The sequence below is a fragment of the Hyla sarda genome, chromosome 5 (genome assembly GCF_029499605.1).
Source record: "Hyla sarda isolate aHylSar1 chromosome 5, aHylSar1.hap1, whole genome shotgun sequence".
Taxonomy (NCBI): Eukaryota; Metazoa; Chordata; class Amphibia; order Anura; family Hylidae; genus Hyla; species Hyla sarda.
This window is the reverse complement of record NC_079193.1, coordinates 337003585-337024358: the sequence shown is the minus strand read 5'-3', so window position 1 is coordinate 337024358 and position 20774 is coordinate 337003585. Positions and strand designations below refer to the sequence as shown.

At 43.4% G+C, this 20774-nt stretch overlaps 1 protein-coding gene across 6 annotated transcripts in view; it reads right to left on the bottom strand.

Annotated features, from left to right (window-relative positions):
- Positions 1 to 20774, bottom strand: part of GRHL2 (grainyhead like transcription factor 2) — a 169928-nt gene that overhangs the window by 84620 nt on the left and 64534 nt on the right. For 3 of the 6 annotated variants that reach the window (XM_056522511.1, XM_056522510.1, XM_056522512.1), the window contains exons 2-3: positions 10073 to 10259; positions 5727 to 5794 (exon numbers count right to left, since the gene is read on the bottom strand). In XM_056522511.1, coding sequence (XP_056378486.1) covers positions 5727 to 5794; positions 10073 to 10138 — 134 coding nt within the window. In that variant the 5' untranslated portion in view covers positions 10139 to 10259. Of the gene's footprint in view, positions 1 to 5726; positions 5795 to 7701; positions 7814 to 8934; positions 9163 to 10072; positions 10260 to 20774 lie in introns of those variants that run through there. The other 3 variants (XM_056522515.1, XM_056522514.1, XM_056522513.1) reach the window with 3 other exon arrangements.

The following is a 20774-nucleotide window of genomic DNA, read 5'->3' as shown; positions in this document are numbered from 1 at the left end:
TATATATATACTGTACATATACATACACAGTGCATTTGGAAATTTTTCATACCCTTTCATTTTTTTCTTTTTTTTTTTTTACATTTTGTTATGCAGCAGCCCCTTATTCTGCACTCAATATTGTAGAAATTGTTGTAAATGTATTAAAAGGGAAAATCTAAAATTTAGCATGGACATCAGTATTAAGACCCTTTACTTAGGAGGAGCTAAAGCTAAATTTTTATTTCCCTTGATCATCTCTGAGATATTTCTACTCCTTCAATGGAGTCACCTGGGGTAAATTAAGTTTATCAGGCATGATTTGGAAAGACACAGCCCTGTCTATATAAGGTCTTACAGTTGACACTGTATATCAGAGCGAAATCTAAGCCATAAGATGGAAAGGACTGCCTGTAGAGCTAAGAGATAAGGTTGTGCAGAGGCAAAGATCTGGAGAAGGCTATAAAAAAAAAAAAAAAAGTCTGCTGCACACAATGTTCCAAGAGTACAGTGGCCTACATAATCATTAACATTTGGAACAACCAGGACTCTACTTAATTTGGTAGTTGGCCATTTTTAGGAAATCGGGAAGAAAGGCCTTGGTAAGAGAGATGACCAAAAACTCCATGGTCACTCTGGCTGAGCGCCAAAGATCCTGTGTGCAGGTGAGAGAAAATTCCAGAAGATCAACCATCACTGCAGCCTACACCAATCTGGCGCGGTGGTCAGAAAGAAGACAAAAAACATATATATATATATATATATATATATATATATATATATATATATAAAAAAAAATTATATATATATGTATGTATATATATATATATATATATATATATATATATATATATATACATATATATATACATATATATATATATATATATACATATATATATATATGCACACACACCTAAATGACTCCCAGACTGAGAAAACCAAAATTGGACATTCTGGCCTAAATTCTAAGCGTCATGTCTTAAAAGGGTACTCTGCCCCCAGACATCTTATCCCCTATCCAAAGGATAGGAGATAAGATGTCAGATCGCCGGGGTCCCGCTGCTGGGGAGCCCCGGGATCCCCGCTGCGGCACCCCGCTATCATTACAGCACAGAGCAAGTTCGCTCTGTGCGTAATGACGGCTCCGCCCCTCGTGACATCAAGGCCCGTCCCCTTAATGTAAGTCTATGGCAGGGGGCGTGACGACCGCCGCGCCCCCTCCCATAGACTTGTATTGAAAGGGGCGGGCCGTGATGTCACGAGGGGCGGAGCCGTGATGTAACGATGCTCCGGCCCCTGTATTGCGCGTCATTACGTGCAGAGCGAACTCGCTCTGCGCAGTAATGATAGCGGGGTGCGACAGCAGCGATCCCCGGGGTCCCCAGCAGCGGGACCCCGGCGATCTGACATTTTATCCCCTATCCTTTGGATAGGGGATAAGATGTCTAGGGGCGGAGTACCCCTTTAAGGAAACTAGCCAATGCTGATCCCCTTCCCTATACCATCCATACAGTGAAGCATGGTGGTGGCAGCATCATACTGTGGGGGTGTTTTTCAAAGGCTTGGACAGATATTCTGAAAACATGAGTTCCAATTTAGGGACAACTCTCTGAATATTCTTAAAGGGGTATGCCGGTAAAAAAAAAAAAAAAAATGTTTTAATCAACTGGTGCCAGAACGTTAAACAGATGTGTCAATTACTTCTATTTAAAAATCGTAATCCTTTCAGTACTTATCAGCTGCTGTATGCTCCAGAGGAAGTTCTTTTCTTTTTTTTTATTTCTTTTCTGTCTGACCACAGTGATCTCTGTTGACACCTCTGTCTGTCTCATGAACTGTCCACAGCAGGAGAGGTTTCAAAAAGAAATTCAAAAGGAAAAGTACTTCCTGTGGAGCATACAGCAGCTGATAAGTACTGGAAGGATTAAATTTTTTTTTTTTTCTTTTTTAAATAGAAGTAATTTACAAATCTGTTTAACTTTCTGGCACCAGTTCATTTAAAAAAAAAATTGTTTTCAACTGGAGTACCCCTTTAAGTAGCCCAGCCAGAGCCCTGAGTTGTACCCTCTCTGGAGAGACCCGAAGATTGGCAATAATCCCCAAATCCAGGTGTGCAAACCTTGTGGCCTCATCCCTAAGAAGACTGGATCTGTAGAGAAAAGAAAAGAAAGGACCGACGGACAGCGCCTCGTGTATTTACCCTCAATAGATCGGGTGGTGGGTGGGGGGGCAACCCCACGGGGCTTATAGATGGCCACTCACCTTGAGATCTATGCAAAAAAGCATATCACCCACGATATAATCGGGGTACTGTAGTGCGAGTCGCTGCTATGCCGATGGGTTGCAGGAGGAAACAAGTCGTCCTGGGAGTCAATATTAGAAGTAGAGCAGTAAAAAACCCTCAGGTATGGCGCTGCAGACTCTTGTAGACAGATGAGGCGGATGCCAAAGGTAATAGGAAAGTCCTCAGCAGGACATTTTATTAAAAAAACTATGAAATGGACAAGATTACGCGTTTCGGGAGGATCCCTCCCTTCCTCAGATCCTGATCTGAGGAAGGGAGGGATCCTCCCGAAACGCGTAATCTTGTCCATTTTATAGTTTTTTTTAAAATAAAATGTCCTGCTGAGGACTTTCCTATTACCTTTTGCATCCGCCTCATCTGTCTACAAGAGTCTGCAGCGCCATACCTGAGGGTTTTTTCCTGCTCTACTTCTAATAAGAAGACTGGAGGCTGTAATCACTGCCAAAGGGGCTTCAACTAAGTCCCCACTGTGTGTGTATTCACACATAAATATATATATATATACACACCTGTATATATATATATATATTCTCTTCTGACTTGTTTGAGGGTACATCCAGCACTGACATGGACTATGAGAATTGCCTGCAGCTGTTATCCTTACATACTTTCTCATCTTCCTTATTTACATACATAATAGACTCAATAATACGATATTTTCCTTTATCTACAAGAGGCTAAAAAAAGCCTGGAGGTGTTTTATGAGTTTCCTTATCTAGTGAAGAATGATAGGATGATAGAGCAGGGAATGTTCAGATTAACAGGAAAGGGACAATTCAATACTCCAGAGATTTCCGTTTCCTATTTAACTGATATGGCACGCAGTTTATTATGGTCTATGGCAGTGTTTCCCAACCAGTGTGCCTCCTGCTGTGTCAAAACTACAACTCCCAGCACGCCCGGACAGCCTTTGGCTGTCCGGGCATGCTGGGAGTTGTAGTTTTGCATCAACAGAAGGCATAGTGGTAAGGATACAATGGTCTATGGCATGTGACAGTGTACAGGGGCCAATATTTTACCATATTTTAAAGGGGATTTATCACCTCTCTTGACATGACCATTTTAGTAAATACTTGTAACCCCCCCCCCCCCCCCCAAAAAAAAAATCACAATTCTGGAACATCTCATTTTAGAAATATATGGTCCACACCAATACACTGTTATTCTTTGCTGCAAATCTACTGCTATCTTTAAAGGGGTACTCCGCTGTAAACATCTTTTCCGCTATCCAAAAAATAGGGGATAAGATTAGAGATGAGCAAACTTACAGTAAATTCGATTCGTCACGAACTTCTCGGCTCGGTAGTTGATGACTTTTCCTGCATAAATTAGTTCAGCTTTTCAGGTGCTCCCGTGGGATGGAAAAGGTGGATACAGTCCTATGAGACTCTTTCCTAGGACTGTATCCACCTTTTCCAGCCCACCGGAGCACCTGAAGTCTGAACTAATTTACACAGGAAAATTCATCAACTGCCGAGCCGAGAAGTTCGTGACGAATCAAATTTACTGTAAGTTCGCTCATCTCTAGATAAGATGTTAGATTGCAGGGTTCCCACCACTGGGGACCCCCTGCAATCCCTGGATGGCAGTGATCCAGAACACGTAAGCTTGCAGCTTCCACATTCGTGACATCACGCCACGCCCCCTCCATTTATGTCTATGGGAGGGGGCGTGACAGCTAGTACATAGTCATCACACCACCTCCCATAGACGTGAATGGTGGGGGCATGGCGGCCGGCGTCGCCAGTCATCGGGCACGGAGCGGAGTTCACTCTGTGCATCAAATGATACGGGTGCCGCAGCGGAGATCGTGGGGGTCCCCAGCGGCGGGACCCCCACGATCTAACATCTTATCCCCTATCCTTTGGATAGGGGATAAGATGTTTACAGCGGAGTACCCCTTTAAGGAATATGGTTAATGGGGTTGTCTGTCCTCACCAAATTCTTCCTGTACAGTATGGACTCTATACATAAAGTTGAAAAAAAAAAGTTATACTTACCTGTCTCATCCTACACAGTCCCAACTGAGTGCCCCCTCCTCCTTTTATCTCAAATTGTAAATAGCAGCTGATCAGCCAATTGCTGACCTAGTAAGGTCACCAGTACAGCAGTAAGTGGGCGCTTCCTATGTGTTGAGATGAAAGCCAGAAGCTCTGCTGAGCTGAGACTAAGGACCATCAGGATGAATGGGGCATGGGATCAGGACAGGTAAGTTTAAAGGGGTATTCCAGGCAAAAACTTTTTTATATATATCAACTGGCTCTGGAAAGTTAAACAGGTTTGTAAATTACTTCTATTAAAAAATCTAAATCCTTCCAATAGTTATTAGCTTCTGAAGTTTTCTGTCTAACTGCTCAATGATGATGTCACGTCTCGGGAGCTGTGCATGATGGGAGAATATCCCCATAGGAACTGCACAGCTCCCGGGACGTGAGTCATCAGAAAGCAGTCAGACAGAAAACAACAACTCAACTTCAGAAGCTAATAACTATTGGAAGGATTAAGATTTTTTAATAGAAGTAATTTACAAATCTGTTTAACTTTCCGGAGCCAGTTGATATATGGAAAAAAGTTTTTGCCTGGAATACCCCTTTAACTTTTTTCTTCTAATGTCAGCCCAGGAATTTTGTGGGGCCAGACAATCTTTTTAAAGGAGTAGTCCAGTGGTGACTCAGTGGTGAGCAACTTATCCCCTATCCTAAGGATAGGGGATAAGTTGCAGATCGCGGGGGGGTCCGACCGCTGGGGCCCCCTGCGATCTCCTGTATGGGGCCCCGACAGCCCACGGGAAGGGGGCGTGTCGACCTCCGCACGAAGCGGCGGCCGACACGCCCCCTCAATACAACTCTATGGCAGAGCCGAAGCGCTGCCTTCGGCAATCTCCGGCTCTGCCATTGAGATGTATTGAGGGGGAGTGTCGGCTGACGCTTCCTGCGGAGGTCGACACCCGCTATCTGGCCGGAGAGCCGGGGCCCCGTACAGAGAGATCGCAGGGGGCCCCAGAGGTCGGACCCCCCACGATCTCAAACTTATCCCCTATCCTTAGGATAGGGGATACGTTTTTCACCACTGGACTACCCCTTTAAGGACACCGTTAATAAATGTACCTGTGTTCTGAAGGTCTATTTCTTGTATATAAATATTGGTAACATGAGGTTTTCATAGTACTAACAAGGTTTTTACAAAGTTAATATGATTTTTCTAACCCATTATAGCAGCGATCTTCCAACTGTGGACCTCCACATGTTGCAAAACTACAACTTCCAGCATGTCTGGACAGCCGTTGGCTGTCCAGACATGCTGAGAGTTGTAGTTTTGCAACAGCTAGAAGTCCACAGTTTGGAGACCACTCCTTTATAGTAAAAAAATAATAATAATAAATAGTAAGCCTAACCCTATAAAACCCTTTAGCCAGAAAACAGAAATCCGCATGCATTACCTTTTGTCCTGGTCATCATGGACGTCATTCATTTTATTTAAAGGCAATAACCGTTTCTCCCTCGGGACCTAAGAAGAGCAAAACATTTTTTAAATAACTTTAAAAAGGATTTTTTTTCTTACAGTAAATGGATTGGTTTAGTCATGAGACCGGAAGGGATCACTGAGAGTCCCTGTGATAAGGAGTATGATCTATTTTAGTTAGTAAAAGCTTTGTACATTGTGGCCGGCATTTATCATTGTAGGTGTAACATTTTTCTACACCTTTTTTTTGTGTTATGTGGTAATGTGTAGGAGCACCAAATGTATAAAAGGGGTACTACTGTGCGGACAACTTATCCCCTATCTAAAGGATAGGGGATAAGTTGCCTGATCACGCGGGGTCCCGCCGCTGGGGACCCCCGCGATCTCGCACGCAGCCCCCCGCTCTCATCAGGCCCCGGAGCGAACATCGTGACGTCACCGCTCCGCCCCCGTGTGACGTCACGCTCTGCCCCCTCAATGCAAGTCTATGGCAGGGGCGAGACAGCCGTCTCGCCCCCTGCCATAGACTTACATTGAGGGGGCAGAGCGTGACGTTACATGGGGGCGGAGCCGTGACGTCATGATACTCAGGCCCCGTGATCGGTGTTCGCTCCGGGGCCTGATGAGAGCGGGTGGCTGCGTGCGATCAGGCAACTTATCCCCTATCCTTTTAGATAGGGGATAAGTTGTCAGCACGGTAGTACCCCTTTAAAAGGTAGCAGACCATTTGATACATTTTGTGCAGGTCACATGTTCTAAAATTTCACTCTTCACATACACCAAAAAGCTAAGCCAAGTCTGGGCTGGTGTAGTTTTAAAAACTTTTTTGTGGCTTTGTGCCTTTGTGCCTTTTATGCGCCTTTTCACAAAAAGGCGCAGTTCCTAAAACCCTTCCATATCATGTGTATTGCCAAAATCAGTGGATTGCAACACAAAATCAGCAGAAATTTGTAAACCAAAAGAGGCAAAAAAAAAAAAGCGCAAATAAACTCTGCTTACGCCTTTTTCGAGCCTTTTTTAGACACAAAAAACAGTCTAAAGAGAATGATAAATGTCGGCCTATATGTAGGACTGTGTGGCCGACACCATTTGTAGCCATTCACATGTAAAACATCATACACTGAATATCCTAGGAACATAGCCTATCTATATATAAAGGGGATTATATCAGGGTATTGAAAAGGTAAAGTCTATGCACCCAACAACATACAGGTTCACCACCCACCGGTTCTATTTTTTTATGTACTTTTTTGGATAGCTTTACCACAATTTGTCTCGTAAAATGTTGCATTTAATGACCCTGTTGAAAATATCCTGATTTTCTTTTCTATATTACTGCAGCCATTCCTTATCTACAATGATAACACCAGTAAGAATGTCTGCAATTAGTGTGGCCAGTGATTGGCTGTAGTGATCATGTGCTGGTATTGTATGTCATTGCTGCAATGTAAAGTCACGTGTGGGATCATGGAATCATCGGCGCTAGGAACGGTCCACCAGTGAAGATCAGGACCGCAGCAGCCAAGGGCATAATAAACATGGTCGCTCCCGCTCCGACCACGATGATTATACTATATGGGGGCACAGAGAGGGCATAATGCTGTATGGGGCACAGAGGTGGTCTAATTATTAAATAAGGGCACAGAAGAAGCCAAACCTGACTACCATATGAGGGCATAGAGGTGGGCCTTCTAATATATGGGGACATAGAGGTGGTTTAACTATTATATGAGTGCTCAGAGGGGGCCTATCTACTATAATGGTGGCACAAAGTGGGCACTGATACTGTGTGAGGCTTTACAAATGGGGAGTTTGTATAAAGGTGAGGAGGGTGCTTCTGCGAGGAGCCTAAAATGTTTGTCTGGCAGATTCTGCAGAGACGAGTTTTGGACTGAAGAAGTCTCCATGGTGACCCAGAACAAAAGAAGAATAGTAAGAAAAGTGAATGACACCTGTGATGTCCCAGTACAGGACATGGTCCTGTACTACCCTTAGGCTCTGTCAGGTTGAGCCCCTCAGTGACCTTGGGGGCTCCCCTGCAAGGTCTCTCCCTGTTGGTATTATAATGTTGTGTATATCACTTTAATGCCTAGATAGGATCCTTATGTATAGGTAGTACAAAGGACCTGTGGGAGGTCTCAAGGACCTGTGTAAGTCGGTCACATGTTATGTTATGCAGTCACATGATTTGCTGTCAAATGTTCTCCCAGAGAGCACCAGCTTAACCTATGACCTGCAGCTTGACCAATGGGCTTTAGTCCAGCCCCCCACTGTATAAAGGGGCGGCCATTATAATTCACTCTCTTGTACCATCAGTCTTTGCTGAGACAGCAACCACCAGAGATCTCAGTGCAAGTGATCAGCATCTGGAAGGCCACAAAAGCTACAGTCATTCCAGTAAGTCTCAAGGCTATGTCACTGAAACTAGTAAAGTCCTGCACATAGTCAAGTCAAGTCAAATTTCAAGACAAGTTAAAGGAGAACTACAGGATTGAAAATGTTATCTCCTATCCTAAGGATAGGGGATAAGTTTCAGATCGCGGGGGGTCCGACTGCTGGGGCCCCCCACGATCTCCCGTACGGGGTTGCGGCTCTCTGCATAGAGAGCGCGTGTCGACCACGGCACCAGGCGGCGGCTGACACGCGCCCTCCATTTCCTGCTTTGGGAGAGCCGAAGCGCTGCCTTCGGCAATTTCCGGCTCTCCCATAGCAGTGTATGGAGGGGGCGTGTCGGCCGCTGCTTCGTGCTGTGGTCAACACGCCCTCTCTAACCAGAGAGCCGGGGCCCCGTACAGGAGATCGCGGGGGGGCCCCAGCGGTTGGACCCCCCGCGATCTGAAACTTATCCCCTATCCTTAGGATAGGGGATACATTTTTCAATCCCATAGTTCTCCTTTAACTAAAAGTATATTGATCCAGCAAGCTGTGAGGTCCTTCTGGGTCCTGGCCACCTCTCTGGGAATTCTGGCTTTAGCTGTGAAGATAATTAAACCTGTCTTCTACTCAGTAAAGTCTCCATTTGACCATAACTGGTTGTGGACTCTCATTTCACCACTAGCAACTCGGATAGTGGAGAATCCGGGCGTGTGGTTTTCCGGAACCCGAAAACCACACTGGCGTCACGAACACTAGGGGTTAATACAATACAGCCCCCGGGGTTAATATCATCTGATCCCACCACTCACACCGCTACACCCGTGGTCCCGACTTTCACCGGTGGTCCACCACACACCGATCAGAGAAGTCACTTATATGGTTTGCAGAGCCTTTCCACAACTATATTTACCACTATATGGTCACTGCATGAGTGGAATATTTGTCTTTCTATAGGGGATTTTATTCAGTAGCAATGTGGTTGTATTAGTTACTATGTGGTGGTATACTGGTATTATTGGTAATATTGGTCTTGGTATACTGGATTTGGTCAGTAACAGTATAGGGGGAGATTTATCAAAACCTGTGCAGAGGAAGAGCGGTGCAGTTGCCCATAGCAACCAATCAGATTGCTTCTTTCATTTTCCACAGGCCTCTAAAGAGGCCTGTGGAAAATGAAAGAAGCAATCTGATTGGTTGCTATGGGCAACTACACCACTCTTCCTCTGCACAGGTTTTGATAAATCTCCCCAATAGTGGTTATTGAGTATTTAGAGGATTTAAGAGGGGTGTATAGACTTGTATCAGTGTTCCCCAACCTGTTGTTCACCAGAAATTGCAAAACCACAACTACCATCATGCCGGAAGTGTGATCATATATGATGGAAGATGTGGTTTTGCAAGAGAGCCACAAGTTGGGTATACACTGGCCTATATGGTATTTTATCTTATTTACAACTAATTGAAGATCCGTGCATCCATGGTACAAAGACAACTTAGGCCTCTTTCACACTATGAATTTCTCCGTTTAGGAACTTCCGTCAGAAGTTCCGTCACTACAGCTGCGAAACCCGGCCGTTACAAAACCCCTGACGGCCGTGACTAATAGCATTGCAGCCTATGGGGTTTTGTAACTGCCCGTTTGCACCCGTATATGCCTGTAATTCATTACGGGCGTTATATAGTGACGGGACATCATGGCGGAAAAATTACTGCATGCATCCACGATGCCCTGTCACTGTATAACGCCCGTAATGAATTACGGGCATATACAGGTGCAAACGGGCAGTTACAAAACCCCATAGGCTGCAATGCGATTTAGTCACGGCCGTCAGGGGTTTTGTAACGGACGGGTTTCGCAGCTGTAGTGACGGAACTTCTGACGGAAGTTCCTAAACGGAGAAATTCATAGTGTGAAAGCAGCCTTATATAGCGTTACAGTAACCATACCTTGTAGTAGTCATATAAAAGGCCAAGTGCCGCAGCGCTGTCCTCATCTCCATTTATACTCATCATCGCCTTTGTTGCCGCTGTCAGGGGATTTTCCAGGTAAGTCTTCCAGGCCTCATCCTCACTGGTGTATGGCCGCCGAGAATTAAAAACTGCTTCATTGGGAACCAAGACCACAAGCCTTTTACTATATGAAGAAAAATAATAATAGGTGCATGTGTCAACATCAGAATACTGGGATAGGACAGATCACATGCCACAAGTTTACTCAATTATTTTATTTATTTATATAATGAATTCATTTGATTTATTTTATATATTTATTTATTTTGCTGAAATAGTTCTATGAAGCCGATTTCACATTGGAGCCTTAAAGGGGTTGTCCAGGAAAAAAAAATTTTTTTTAATATCAACTGGCTCCAGAAAGTTAAACAGATTTGTAAATTACTTCTATTAAAAAATCTTAATCCTTTCAATAATTATCAGCTGCTGAAGTTGAGTTGTTGATTTCTGTCTGGCAACAGTGCTCTCTGCTGACATCTCTGCTTGTCTCGGGAACTGCAGAGTAGGAGAGGTTTGCTATGGGGATTTGCTTCTAAACTGGGTGGTTCCCGAGACAGGTGTCATCAGAGAGCACTTAGACAGAAAAGAACAACTCAACTTCAGCAGCTCATAAGTACTGAAAGGATTAAGATTTTTTAATAGAAGTAATTTACAAATCTGTTTAACTTTCTGGAGCCAGTTGATTATATATATATATATATATATATATATATATATATATATATATATATATATGTAAAAAAAAAGTTTATATAAAAAAGGGGTATTCCGGGCAAAAACATTTTACCCCCATCCAAAGGATAGGGGATAAGGTGTCTGAGCGCGGGGGGGAGGGCCGCTGCTGAGACCCCCCACAATCTCCCAGCCGCACCCGCATTCTATGCGGACACTGCGTCTCTAGTTTCGGAAACCTCCGGGTTTCCGGGACTGAAGACGTGACGTCACGCCATGCCCCCTCCATTCATGTCTATGGGAGGGGGCGTGACGCCAGTCATGCCCCCTCCCATAGACTTGAGTGGAGGGGGCGTGGCATGACGTCACATCCCCAGTTCCGGAAACCTGGAGGTTTCCGAAACTGGAGATTCAGCACCTGCATAGAATGCGGGTGCTGCAGGGAGATCGCGGGGGGTCTCAGCAGCGGCCCTCCCCCCCCCCCGCGCTCAGACACCTTATCCCCTATCCTTTGGATAGGGGCTAAAATATTTTTGCCCGGAATACCCCTTTAATACTTCTATTCCTCAAGAAAAAATTCACTGCTACTTTCTTGCAAAAACCGCACTACACCTGTCCAAAGGCTGTATGCAGTATTGAAATTAGGCCCTATTCACTTTAATAGAGCTGCAATTAGAGATGAGCGAACTTACAGTAAATTCGATTCGTCACGAACTTCTCGGCTCGGCAGTTGATAACTTTTCCTGCATAAATTAGTTCAGCTTTCCGGTGCTCCCGTGGGCTGGAAAAGGTGGATACAGTCCTAGGAGACTCTTTCCTAGGACTGTATCCACCTTTTCCAGCCCACCGGAGCACCGGAAAGCTGAACTCATTTATGCAAGAAAAGTCAGCAACCGCCGAGCTGAGAAGTTCGTGACGAATCGAATTTACTGTAAGTTTGCTCATCTCTAGTTGCAATGCTACACACGACAGCCATGTTTTCTTTTCCTGTAAATCCCTTTTAGCCCTCTTTATAGTGTATGACTTATTTCTCTACTTGAGTGTTCTCGGTGAGGTCATTCTTGGCACCGCAGCTTCCAACATAGCGCCTGGCGGAATACCATCACTGTGAGACACTTCTATTGTAACACGGAAGAATAGCTTTATATATGGAGGCAGAAAGTCAGTGTTTACTGATGATCCGTCTGCTTCGTGTCTTAGACGATAACTAGAGATGAGCGAACTTACAGTAAATTCGATTCGTCACGAACTTCTCGGCTCGGCAGTTGATGAATTTTCCTGCATAAATTAGTTCAGCTTTCCGGTGCTCCGGTGGGCTGGAAAAGGTGGATACAGTCCTAGGAAAGAGTCTCCTAGGTCTGTATCCACCTTTTCCAGCCCACCGGAGCACCTGAAAGCTGAACTAATTTATGCAGAAAAAGTCATCAACTGCCGAGCCGAGAAGTTCGTGACGAATCGAATTTACTGTAAGTTCGCTCATCTCTAGCGATAACCATCATTGGACCGCCAGTAAAATTCCAAGCAATCCCTTTAACAGAGTAGAAAATATCAAATGTATGACCAAGAGCGAAAAAAACCCTCTAAATCGACTTCTCTAGGAAAGCAATGCAATTGTCATAGACAGACCCTAATACTGTGCGTCCTCTTCTTTACAGGGTCTCATAAGGATTCATAGAAATAAATCTTGTGAACGGGGAGATTATGGACCAAGTGCACCAACAGTGTCCTGGGAGGTGGGCGGTGTAATGATGGGATGATGAACGGAGGCTCACTGCCGGTTTAATAGGATTCTAAATTAAAACTATAAATCTTTCATGTTGGCCCAAGGGTCTATTTCTGCAGTGGAATCATCGGGCTGTCAGTATAAATAAAGCTACTACCCACACAATACAGAAGACGGACAAGGGATCGGGAAAATTGCTTTGTGTGAGCTGCCCCTCAATTGGCAAAATCATTGCCCATAATTCTGCAAGTAAAAAAAATGTGTTATATTAAAGGGTTACTCCGCTACTCAGCATCCAGAACGTTGAGTTCCGAACGCTGTGTGCGGGCTTCCGTGTTCACGCCTGCCCCCTCGTGACGTCCCGCCCCGTTATGTGATATCCCAAGGGGGTGGGCATGAACACGGAAGCCCGCACTCAGCATTCGGAACTCAATGTTCTGGATGTTGGGGAGCGGAGTAACCCTTTAAAAATATGCGTGAAAAAGGTTAAAGGGGTACTCGGTTGCTCAGCATTTGGAACAAACTGTTCTGAACGCTGGAGCCGATGCCAGGAGCTCATGATGTCATAGCCCCGTCCGCTTATGATGTCACGCCCCGGAGTACCCCTTTAAGTATGCACAAGACATGGTGCTTTCTGGGCATTTACTTTTTGTTAGAAGTGCCCCTAGTGATAAGGCTGGTCACCTATTATCAGAAATCTCAGTGATCGCAAGTTCAGGACCCTGGAAGCAAGTGTTCAATTTCCCTACAGCACCTCCACAGGGGAAATTAGGCATTACACAGTGTCTGTGGAAATCAATGTATAACACATGGATATGCTCCAGAGACATACTGTAGATGCTCACTGTAACCCTCTCCACACTGGCTGATACATGAGGGTCTCCTATAGGCTTTATTATATTGTATGATAAAAACGCTATAAATTCATACACCAAAACAATAGTACACTATACAGTAAAAATTATAATCTTTATTATAAATACAAATTTAAAAAAATTAGATACATATAGTAAAATGGCACCAGTACACATAGTGGACGTATACATGAATAAGCAATCTCCAGGTAGCAGAGCGGGATCAATGGAAGCGCTGAGACCAGATAAGAAGTTAAAAGGATTTATTTCCCATAATGCAACGCGTTTCACGGTCACCCGCTTCCTCAGGCATGATGCCTGAGGAAGCGGGTGACCGTGAAACGCGTTGCATTATGGGAAATAAATCCTTTTAACTTCTTATCTGGTCTCAGCGCTTCCATTGATCCCGCTCTGCTACCTGGAGATTGCTTGTTTTTATCATGATTCTATTTCAGCAGGACGAAGCTGCAGAGACCCTTTGATGATACGCCCTGTTCCATTGTTGTACTTGGTTGGAGTACAACTTCGTGTGGTAAGCGCAATTCACACTTAGCGTTACCAACTCACCTTTGGTGTTACACTACGGAGCGCATCCGTTTGTGCTTTTTTATTTCAGTATACATGAATAGACCTCTAAACGCTGGGAGTCATTCCCCCCCTGATGAAGCACCCAACAGCGAAACGCGTGTTGGTGTAGGTGTGCATGATCTGGCCTCCACATGGTAACACTCGTGTTTTATATACACATTTTCAAACTGGTCATTTATTTTGTGTGCAGTATATGCTGTTTTTATGTTATTCTCTTTTTGTTTCTTGGTTTACTTGTGCTTTTTTTAATCTGCTATTGCTGCACTATTATCTCTTTTGTACTCAGTTTGACCCCCCAGTGTTTAGAGGTCCATTCATGTATATGTCCTATATGACTGTGTGTACTGGTGCCATTTTAATACACGTTTGTCATTTTTTGAGATTTGTACTTCTAATTAAGATGATCATTTTTACTGTATTGTGTTGCTAGTGTATTATTGTTTGTGTGTATAACATTGAGGTGTACACTAATATTTTGCACACCTGTGTGGTGGTATATTTTCATTTGGTGACATAAAAATACTTTACATATTCACAATTTTTATTACCCATAAAATTATCATCCTCTTTCACACATGAATTGTGCAAAGACCAACTGTGCCAAAAATTAACAAAAAAATGGATTGAAAGTGCAGTCGTGATAACAAGGCCTTACTATTTACACCTTCTTTGGTGTCAACCTGAGCCCCTTTGGATCTGTATAATGACCCAAGGTGTCCTGGATTCTCAATGGGACCTCCCTTGATGTTTCTGTTGGGGAGAGGGGCCCAGTAAAATGTCGGGGGAAGGGGCATGGCAAACATATGCTGCTCTGGACAGTTCCTAAAATGAACAGCAGAGGTCAGCAGAGAGCACTGTGGTCATGACATCAGAGGAAATGCATTTCTTTTTTGGATTTCTCTTTAGTATACAGCCCCTAAAAAGTACTGGAAGGATTAAGATTTTTTTTTTTTTTTTTTTTTTTAATAGAAGTGATTTACAAATCTGTTTAACTTTCTGGCACCAGTTGATTTAAAAATAAAAGTTTTCCATGGGAGTACCCCTTTAAAGAAGCATGATATGGCGGCATACAAAGTGCGTATGACTCTGTATTACAGGTCTGTAGGGGCACTGTGTTCTGCCATAAAGGAGCCCAAAGCCTTGTCATATGCATGAGCCATCCTTGGGTTGCTAAACAGCCTGGACATTTTACCTGCACTGATACACTGTAGCAAACCATCCAAGCCAGAGAGAGAGAGATTTACACAAAATTCCTTGTGATAATAAACTAATCCTGATGATTAAAGGGGTACTCCGGTGAAAAACTTTTTTTTTTTTAATCAACTGGTGCCAGAAAGTTAAACAGATTTGTAAATTACTTCTATTAAAAAAATATTAATCCTTCCTGTACTTATTAGCTGCTGAATACTACAGTGGGAATTCTTTTCCGTTTGAAACACAGAGCTGTCTGCTGACATCACGAGCACAGTGCTCTCTGCTGACATCTCTGTCCATTTTAGGAACTGTCCAGAGTAAAAGGAAATCCCCATAGCAAACATATGCTGCTCTGGACAGTTCCTAAAATGGACAGAGATGTCAGCAGAGAGCACTGTGCTCATGATGTCAGCAGAGAGCTCTGTGTTTCAAAAAGAATAAAATTTCCGCTGTAGTTTTCAGCACAGGAAGGATTAAGATTTTTTTTTTTTTTAATAGAAGTAATTTACAAATCTGTTTAACTTTCTGGCACCAGTTGATTTAAGAAGAAAAAAAAAAAGTTTTTCACCGGAGTACCCCTTTAAAATAAAAAGGAGGTCATTCCCCTGACCCAAACCCGATAATGCTGTGACCAGAAGTATGTCAGTAAACATTTCATAGTGTACAACAATAAACAAATAAAGATAACCAATTTAAAACAAGCGAATGTTTTGCCGTCCAAAAGGCCAGCTGTGCGCCATGTCTTATGCCAAGTTTCCTTTAGTGAAAATAATTAAGTAAACTCTTTTTTCACGGGAGATAACTTTTGATAAGACACGGGAGGCAAATAAAAGCGTAATCCGGTGCACAGTGTATTCACTACAAACTGGACTGTGCGCGGTGACCAGAGCCAGCCACTCGACAAGCGTTCTGTCTGGAGGAGTACACCATGGGCTGCCAACTGGCTCACGCACAACCATTCTCATCTATAGAGTTTACACCAGTGGTCTCCAACTTGCGGACCTCCAGATGTTGCAAAACTACAATTCCCAGCATGCCCGGACAGCCAACGGCTGTCCGGGCATGCTGGGAGTTGTAGTTTTGCAACATCTGGAGATCCGCAGGTTGAAGACCACTGGTTTATACTAGTGTTGAGCGGCATAGGCCATATTCGAATTCGCGATATTTCGCGAATATATGGACGAATATTCGTCATATATTCGCTAAATTCGCATATTCGTAATATTCGCGTATTGTTTTCGCATATGCGAAACTTAGCATTTGCGAAAATTAGCATAAACCAAAATTTACATAAGCGAAAATGTGCATATACGCATATGCTAATTTTCGCATGTGCGAAAATTTGCGCACACAAATTTTCGCATATGCCAAAATTCGCACGCCAGTCTCACACAGTAGTATTACAGCCTTCTTTACATCACACAAGCTGGAAGCAGAGAGGGATGATCACTGTGATGTGTACTGTGAAAAAAGAATAAAAGAAAACGAATATTCGTCATTACGAATATATAGCGCTATATTCGCGAATATGCGATATTCGCGAATAAAATTCGCATTGCGAATATTCGCGAGCAACACTAGTTTATACTAGTCTTTATAGAGAGGCAAGTGTGTTCCTGTGTTGTAGAGATTACCTTTCAAAGTCATTTATACCCTAGTATTTTGCCACAACCGTAATAAACGTACTAGCTTAATGGTTTCCCTATTAAAAGGAAAACTGTCATATGTTTTGTCCCGCACTATCCACGGGTACCTGTGGATAGTGCGGGTGACACTGAACATTTTGAGTCCTACCTTGCCCGGATCCGCTGCACCGTTCACCCGTTATAGCTGGTTTTCGGTATATTCAAATTAGCTGCTAACTGGCATGGGCGGGGTTACTGCCTTCAACTGGCACTGTGACGTTTCATCCGCCCGGCCCGCAGCACCACTGGCTAATGAATATTCATACGTTGTCTTACACTCTCTGTCTCATCTCGGCCGAGTCCTGGACGATACTGCGCATGCGCGGGATTTCCTACTACACCCGGAAGCGGTCTTCAGCATTGCTTCATTTGACCGGAGCAGCGCTGGAGTAAGGGTGCATGCGCTGTATCGTCCAGGACTCGGCCGAGATGAGACAGAGAGTGTAAGTCAACGTATGAATATTCATTAGCCAGCGGTGCTGCGGGCCGGGCGGCGGTTACGTCACAGTGCCAGTTGAAGGCAGTAACCCCGCCCGTGCCAGTTAGCAGCTAATTTGAATATACCGAAAACCAGCTATAACGAGCGAACGGCGCAGCGGATCCGGGCAAGGTAGGACTCAAAATGTTCAGCGTCTCCCGCACTATCCACAGGTACTCGTGGATAGCGCGGGACAAAACATATGACAGTTTTCCTTTAAGGTGGCCTTTGTATGTCGCTCCACGGCTTCACCTATATAACTAACTTTACTGAACAACATTGGTTTTGTTCATAGGGGTTGTGTAGGGGGAACTCTATAAGGTCTGCTTTGTTTTGCAGCAATAGTGCTACGTTCTGCTTATTGGCTATGCCTAGTATAGCATCTCAGGCCAATTTACTTAAAGGGGTACTCCCGTGAAAAACTTTTTTTTTAAATCAACTGGTGCCAGAAAGTTAAACAGATTTGTAAATCACTTCTATTAAAAAAATCTTAATCCTTCTAGTACTTTTTAGGGGCTGTATACTAAAGAGAAATCCAAAAAAGAAATGCATTTCCTCTGATGTCATGAGCACAGTGCTCTCTGCTGACCTCTGCTGTCCATTTTAGGAACTGTCCAGAGCAGGAGAAAGTCCCCATACATATGCTGCTCTGGACAGTTCCTAAAATGGACAGCAGAGGTCAGCAGAGAGCACTGTGGTCATGACATCAGAGGAAATGCATTTTTTTGGATTTCTCTTTAGTATACAGCCCCTAAAAAGTACTGGAAGGATTAAGATTTTTTTTAACAGAAGTGATTTACAAATCTGTTTAACTTTCTGGCACCAGTTGATTAAAAAAATTAAGTTTTCCACGGGAGTACCCCTTTAAATGGGCACTGTCAGATACAAAAACTTTTGATATGTTGTAAAGCATATATAACCAATAGGTTTTGTAATCGCTTTCATTAGAAAATTTTCTGTATTTCATACTGACAAAAACTGTCAAACAACTGCCCCCCTGCCTGCTTGGACACATACTAGTCCTGCTGTGTCCATGTGTCATCACCTATGTCATGGACACACTTCCTTGATTGACAGCTGTGAGCGCAGGGATCACAGCTGGAGGAAAAATCCTCCCACTGTCAGCTTGTGTCCCGCTACTGTCAGTGAGGACAAGCTGGGAGTTGTAGTTTTGCTAATGCTAGGGGAGATGTGAGTAGACAGCATACTGAGGGAGGGGGCGGAGACCTGCACTGGGAGGCCACGCCCCCTCCCTTTGAGAGGAATTCAGACTAGTGAGCTAAATTAAAATTGTAATAAAAAAATAAATAAAGCTGCTAGACACATAAAAATGTACATGGTCAGGAATAGGTACTGAGTGATATATTTAAAAAAAAATTTTGGAGGATCTGATGGGTACACTTTAAATACCTGACATTGTGTCTGATTTCAGGTCGGGGTCGATATGAGAGACATGTCAAAAGTTTTGATCGGTCTGTAGTATACAACAGCTGATAAGTACTGGATGGATTAAGATTTTTAAATTAATGTTCTGGCACCAGTGGATTTAAAAAAAAAATTTGCTTTTCGCTGGAGTACCCCTTTAAATGTGTCGCTCCTTTGCTCACTGCGATCTCTGTCCAGCTTTACTAAAAGGTTCCATTGACTTATAATTGGGCCACCTAGTGAAGCTGGATAGACATCACAGCGAACCATTGCTTGTCTGCAAGACAAGCAATACAAGTCTATGGCGGGGGAGGAGGGAGCTCTGCCCACCAGCTCTGGGAGAACTGTAAATTATAGATGAAGCCTGCAGAGCAGAATCTGCTTGACAATGTATATCGTGGCTATAAATAGAGCTGCGTCTCATGTACACACACACAGGACAGCTTTTCCTAAAAAGTCACCTGAACTGACAGGTATGCTTTAAAGGAACCGGTCTGACAGGAGCATGTAAGTTGGAATTAGGATCCTTCTGGGTTTGTTTGCTTCTTTAAGAATTTCTTGTACATTGCGGAACTGATCAGTGGACACCCACACTAAGTGCAGAAACATCTGTTAGACCAGATTAGAGCATTTCCTGCATTCTACACTAGTAAAACAAAAACATTCTAATAGATCAAACATTTCCCAACCAGGTAAATACAGTGGAATTATCTATCGATATGGAATAAAAGTATTATTTATAAGTGTGTTATTCATAGTGACCTACGGACCAAAACAGTGCTCAAACAATCCAGGGTGCCTCCAGCTGATGCAAAACTACAACTCCCAACATCCCCCGACTCTAGGGATGCTCGGAAATGCATCATCCCCATAGACGGCAATGCATTTTAGAGAGGATTGTAAGATGGAATTGTATCCAATCCTGCAATTTGCTGTCCTTTTTGGAAAACATACATTGCAGTTAATGGGATACTTATGGAGACATACAGTCTTTCCTTTCCATATATTTAACTTTTTTTTTTTTTTCAGGCATGGATTAATTAAATTTTTAAACTTTTTTTTTTTTCTACATGGAAAGACTTAACAGAAAGTATGAAAAAAAGTATTCCTAATAATAATAATGTAAATTATAATTCATATTAATAATAAATTATAATATGTGTATTATATATTATGGGGATTTATCAAAACCTGTTCAGAGGAAAAGTTGACCAGATGTCCATAGCAACCAATCAGATTGCTTCTTTTTTTTTTTTTTAAAAGGTCTCTGAAATAAATGAAAGAAGCAATCTTATTGGTTGCTATGGGCAACGGGTCAACTTTTACTCTGCACAGGTTTTGAAAAATCTCCCCAATAACGTATAGAAACGTACAGCTATAGATTTAATGAAGACATAAAAAGAATAGACGTGTCCATAAAGTTGTATACATCTGTATATGCGGTGGACCACTGGGTGTAATGGCGGACCACAGGTGTAGCGGTGTGAGTGGTGGGATCAGATGGTATTAACCCCAGGAGCTGGATGGTATTAACCCCTAGTGTTCGTGACGCCAATGTGGTTTTTGGGTTCCGGAACGCCACACACCCAGATTCTCCACTATACCAATTGCTAGAAGTATAATGAGAGTCCACAACCAGTTATGGTCAAATGGAGGCTTTTCTGAGTGGGATTATTTTCACAGCTAAGACCGGATTTCCCAGAGAGGTAGGTCTCTTCAGCACTCCCATAAAAATGAATGGGGTGCAAGCCATCTGCGGCACATGCTCCTCACTGAGAGCTGGGTCCCGATCCGGAGAATCCAGGGGGTCCCAATGGTCAGACCGCCCTGCGATCAACTAGCTATCCCCTATCCTCTGTGGATAGGGGATAAGTTAGTTTTGGAGTTCTCCTTTAAATGAAAAAAGCTTTGAATTTATTTAGATAAAAATTGTATGCAAAAGTAAATATTTACTTAAAGGAACAGGGTGCATCCTTTCAGGGTTAATTTATGTTTTTTTTTGTCTTGTTGCCAGGTTCGC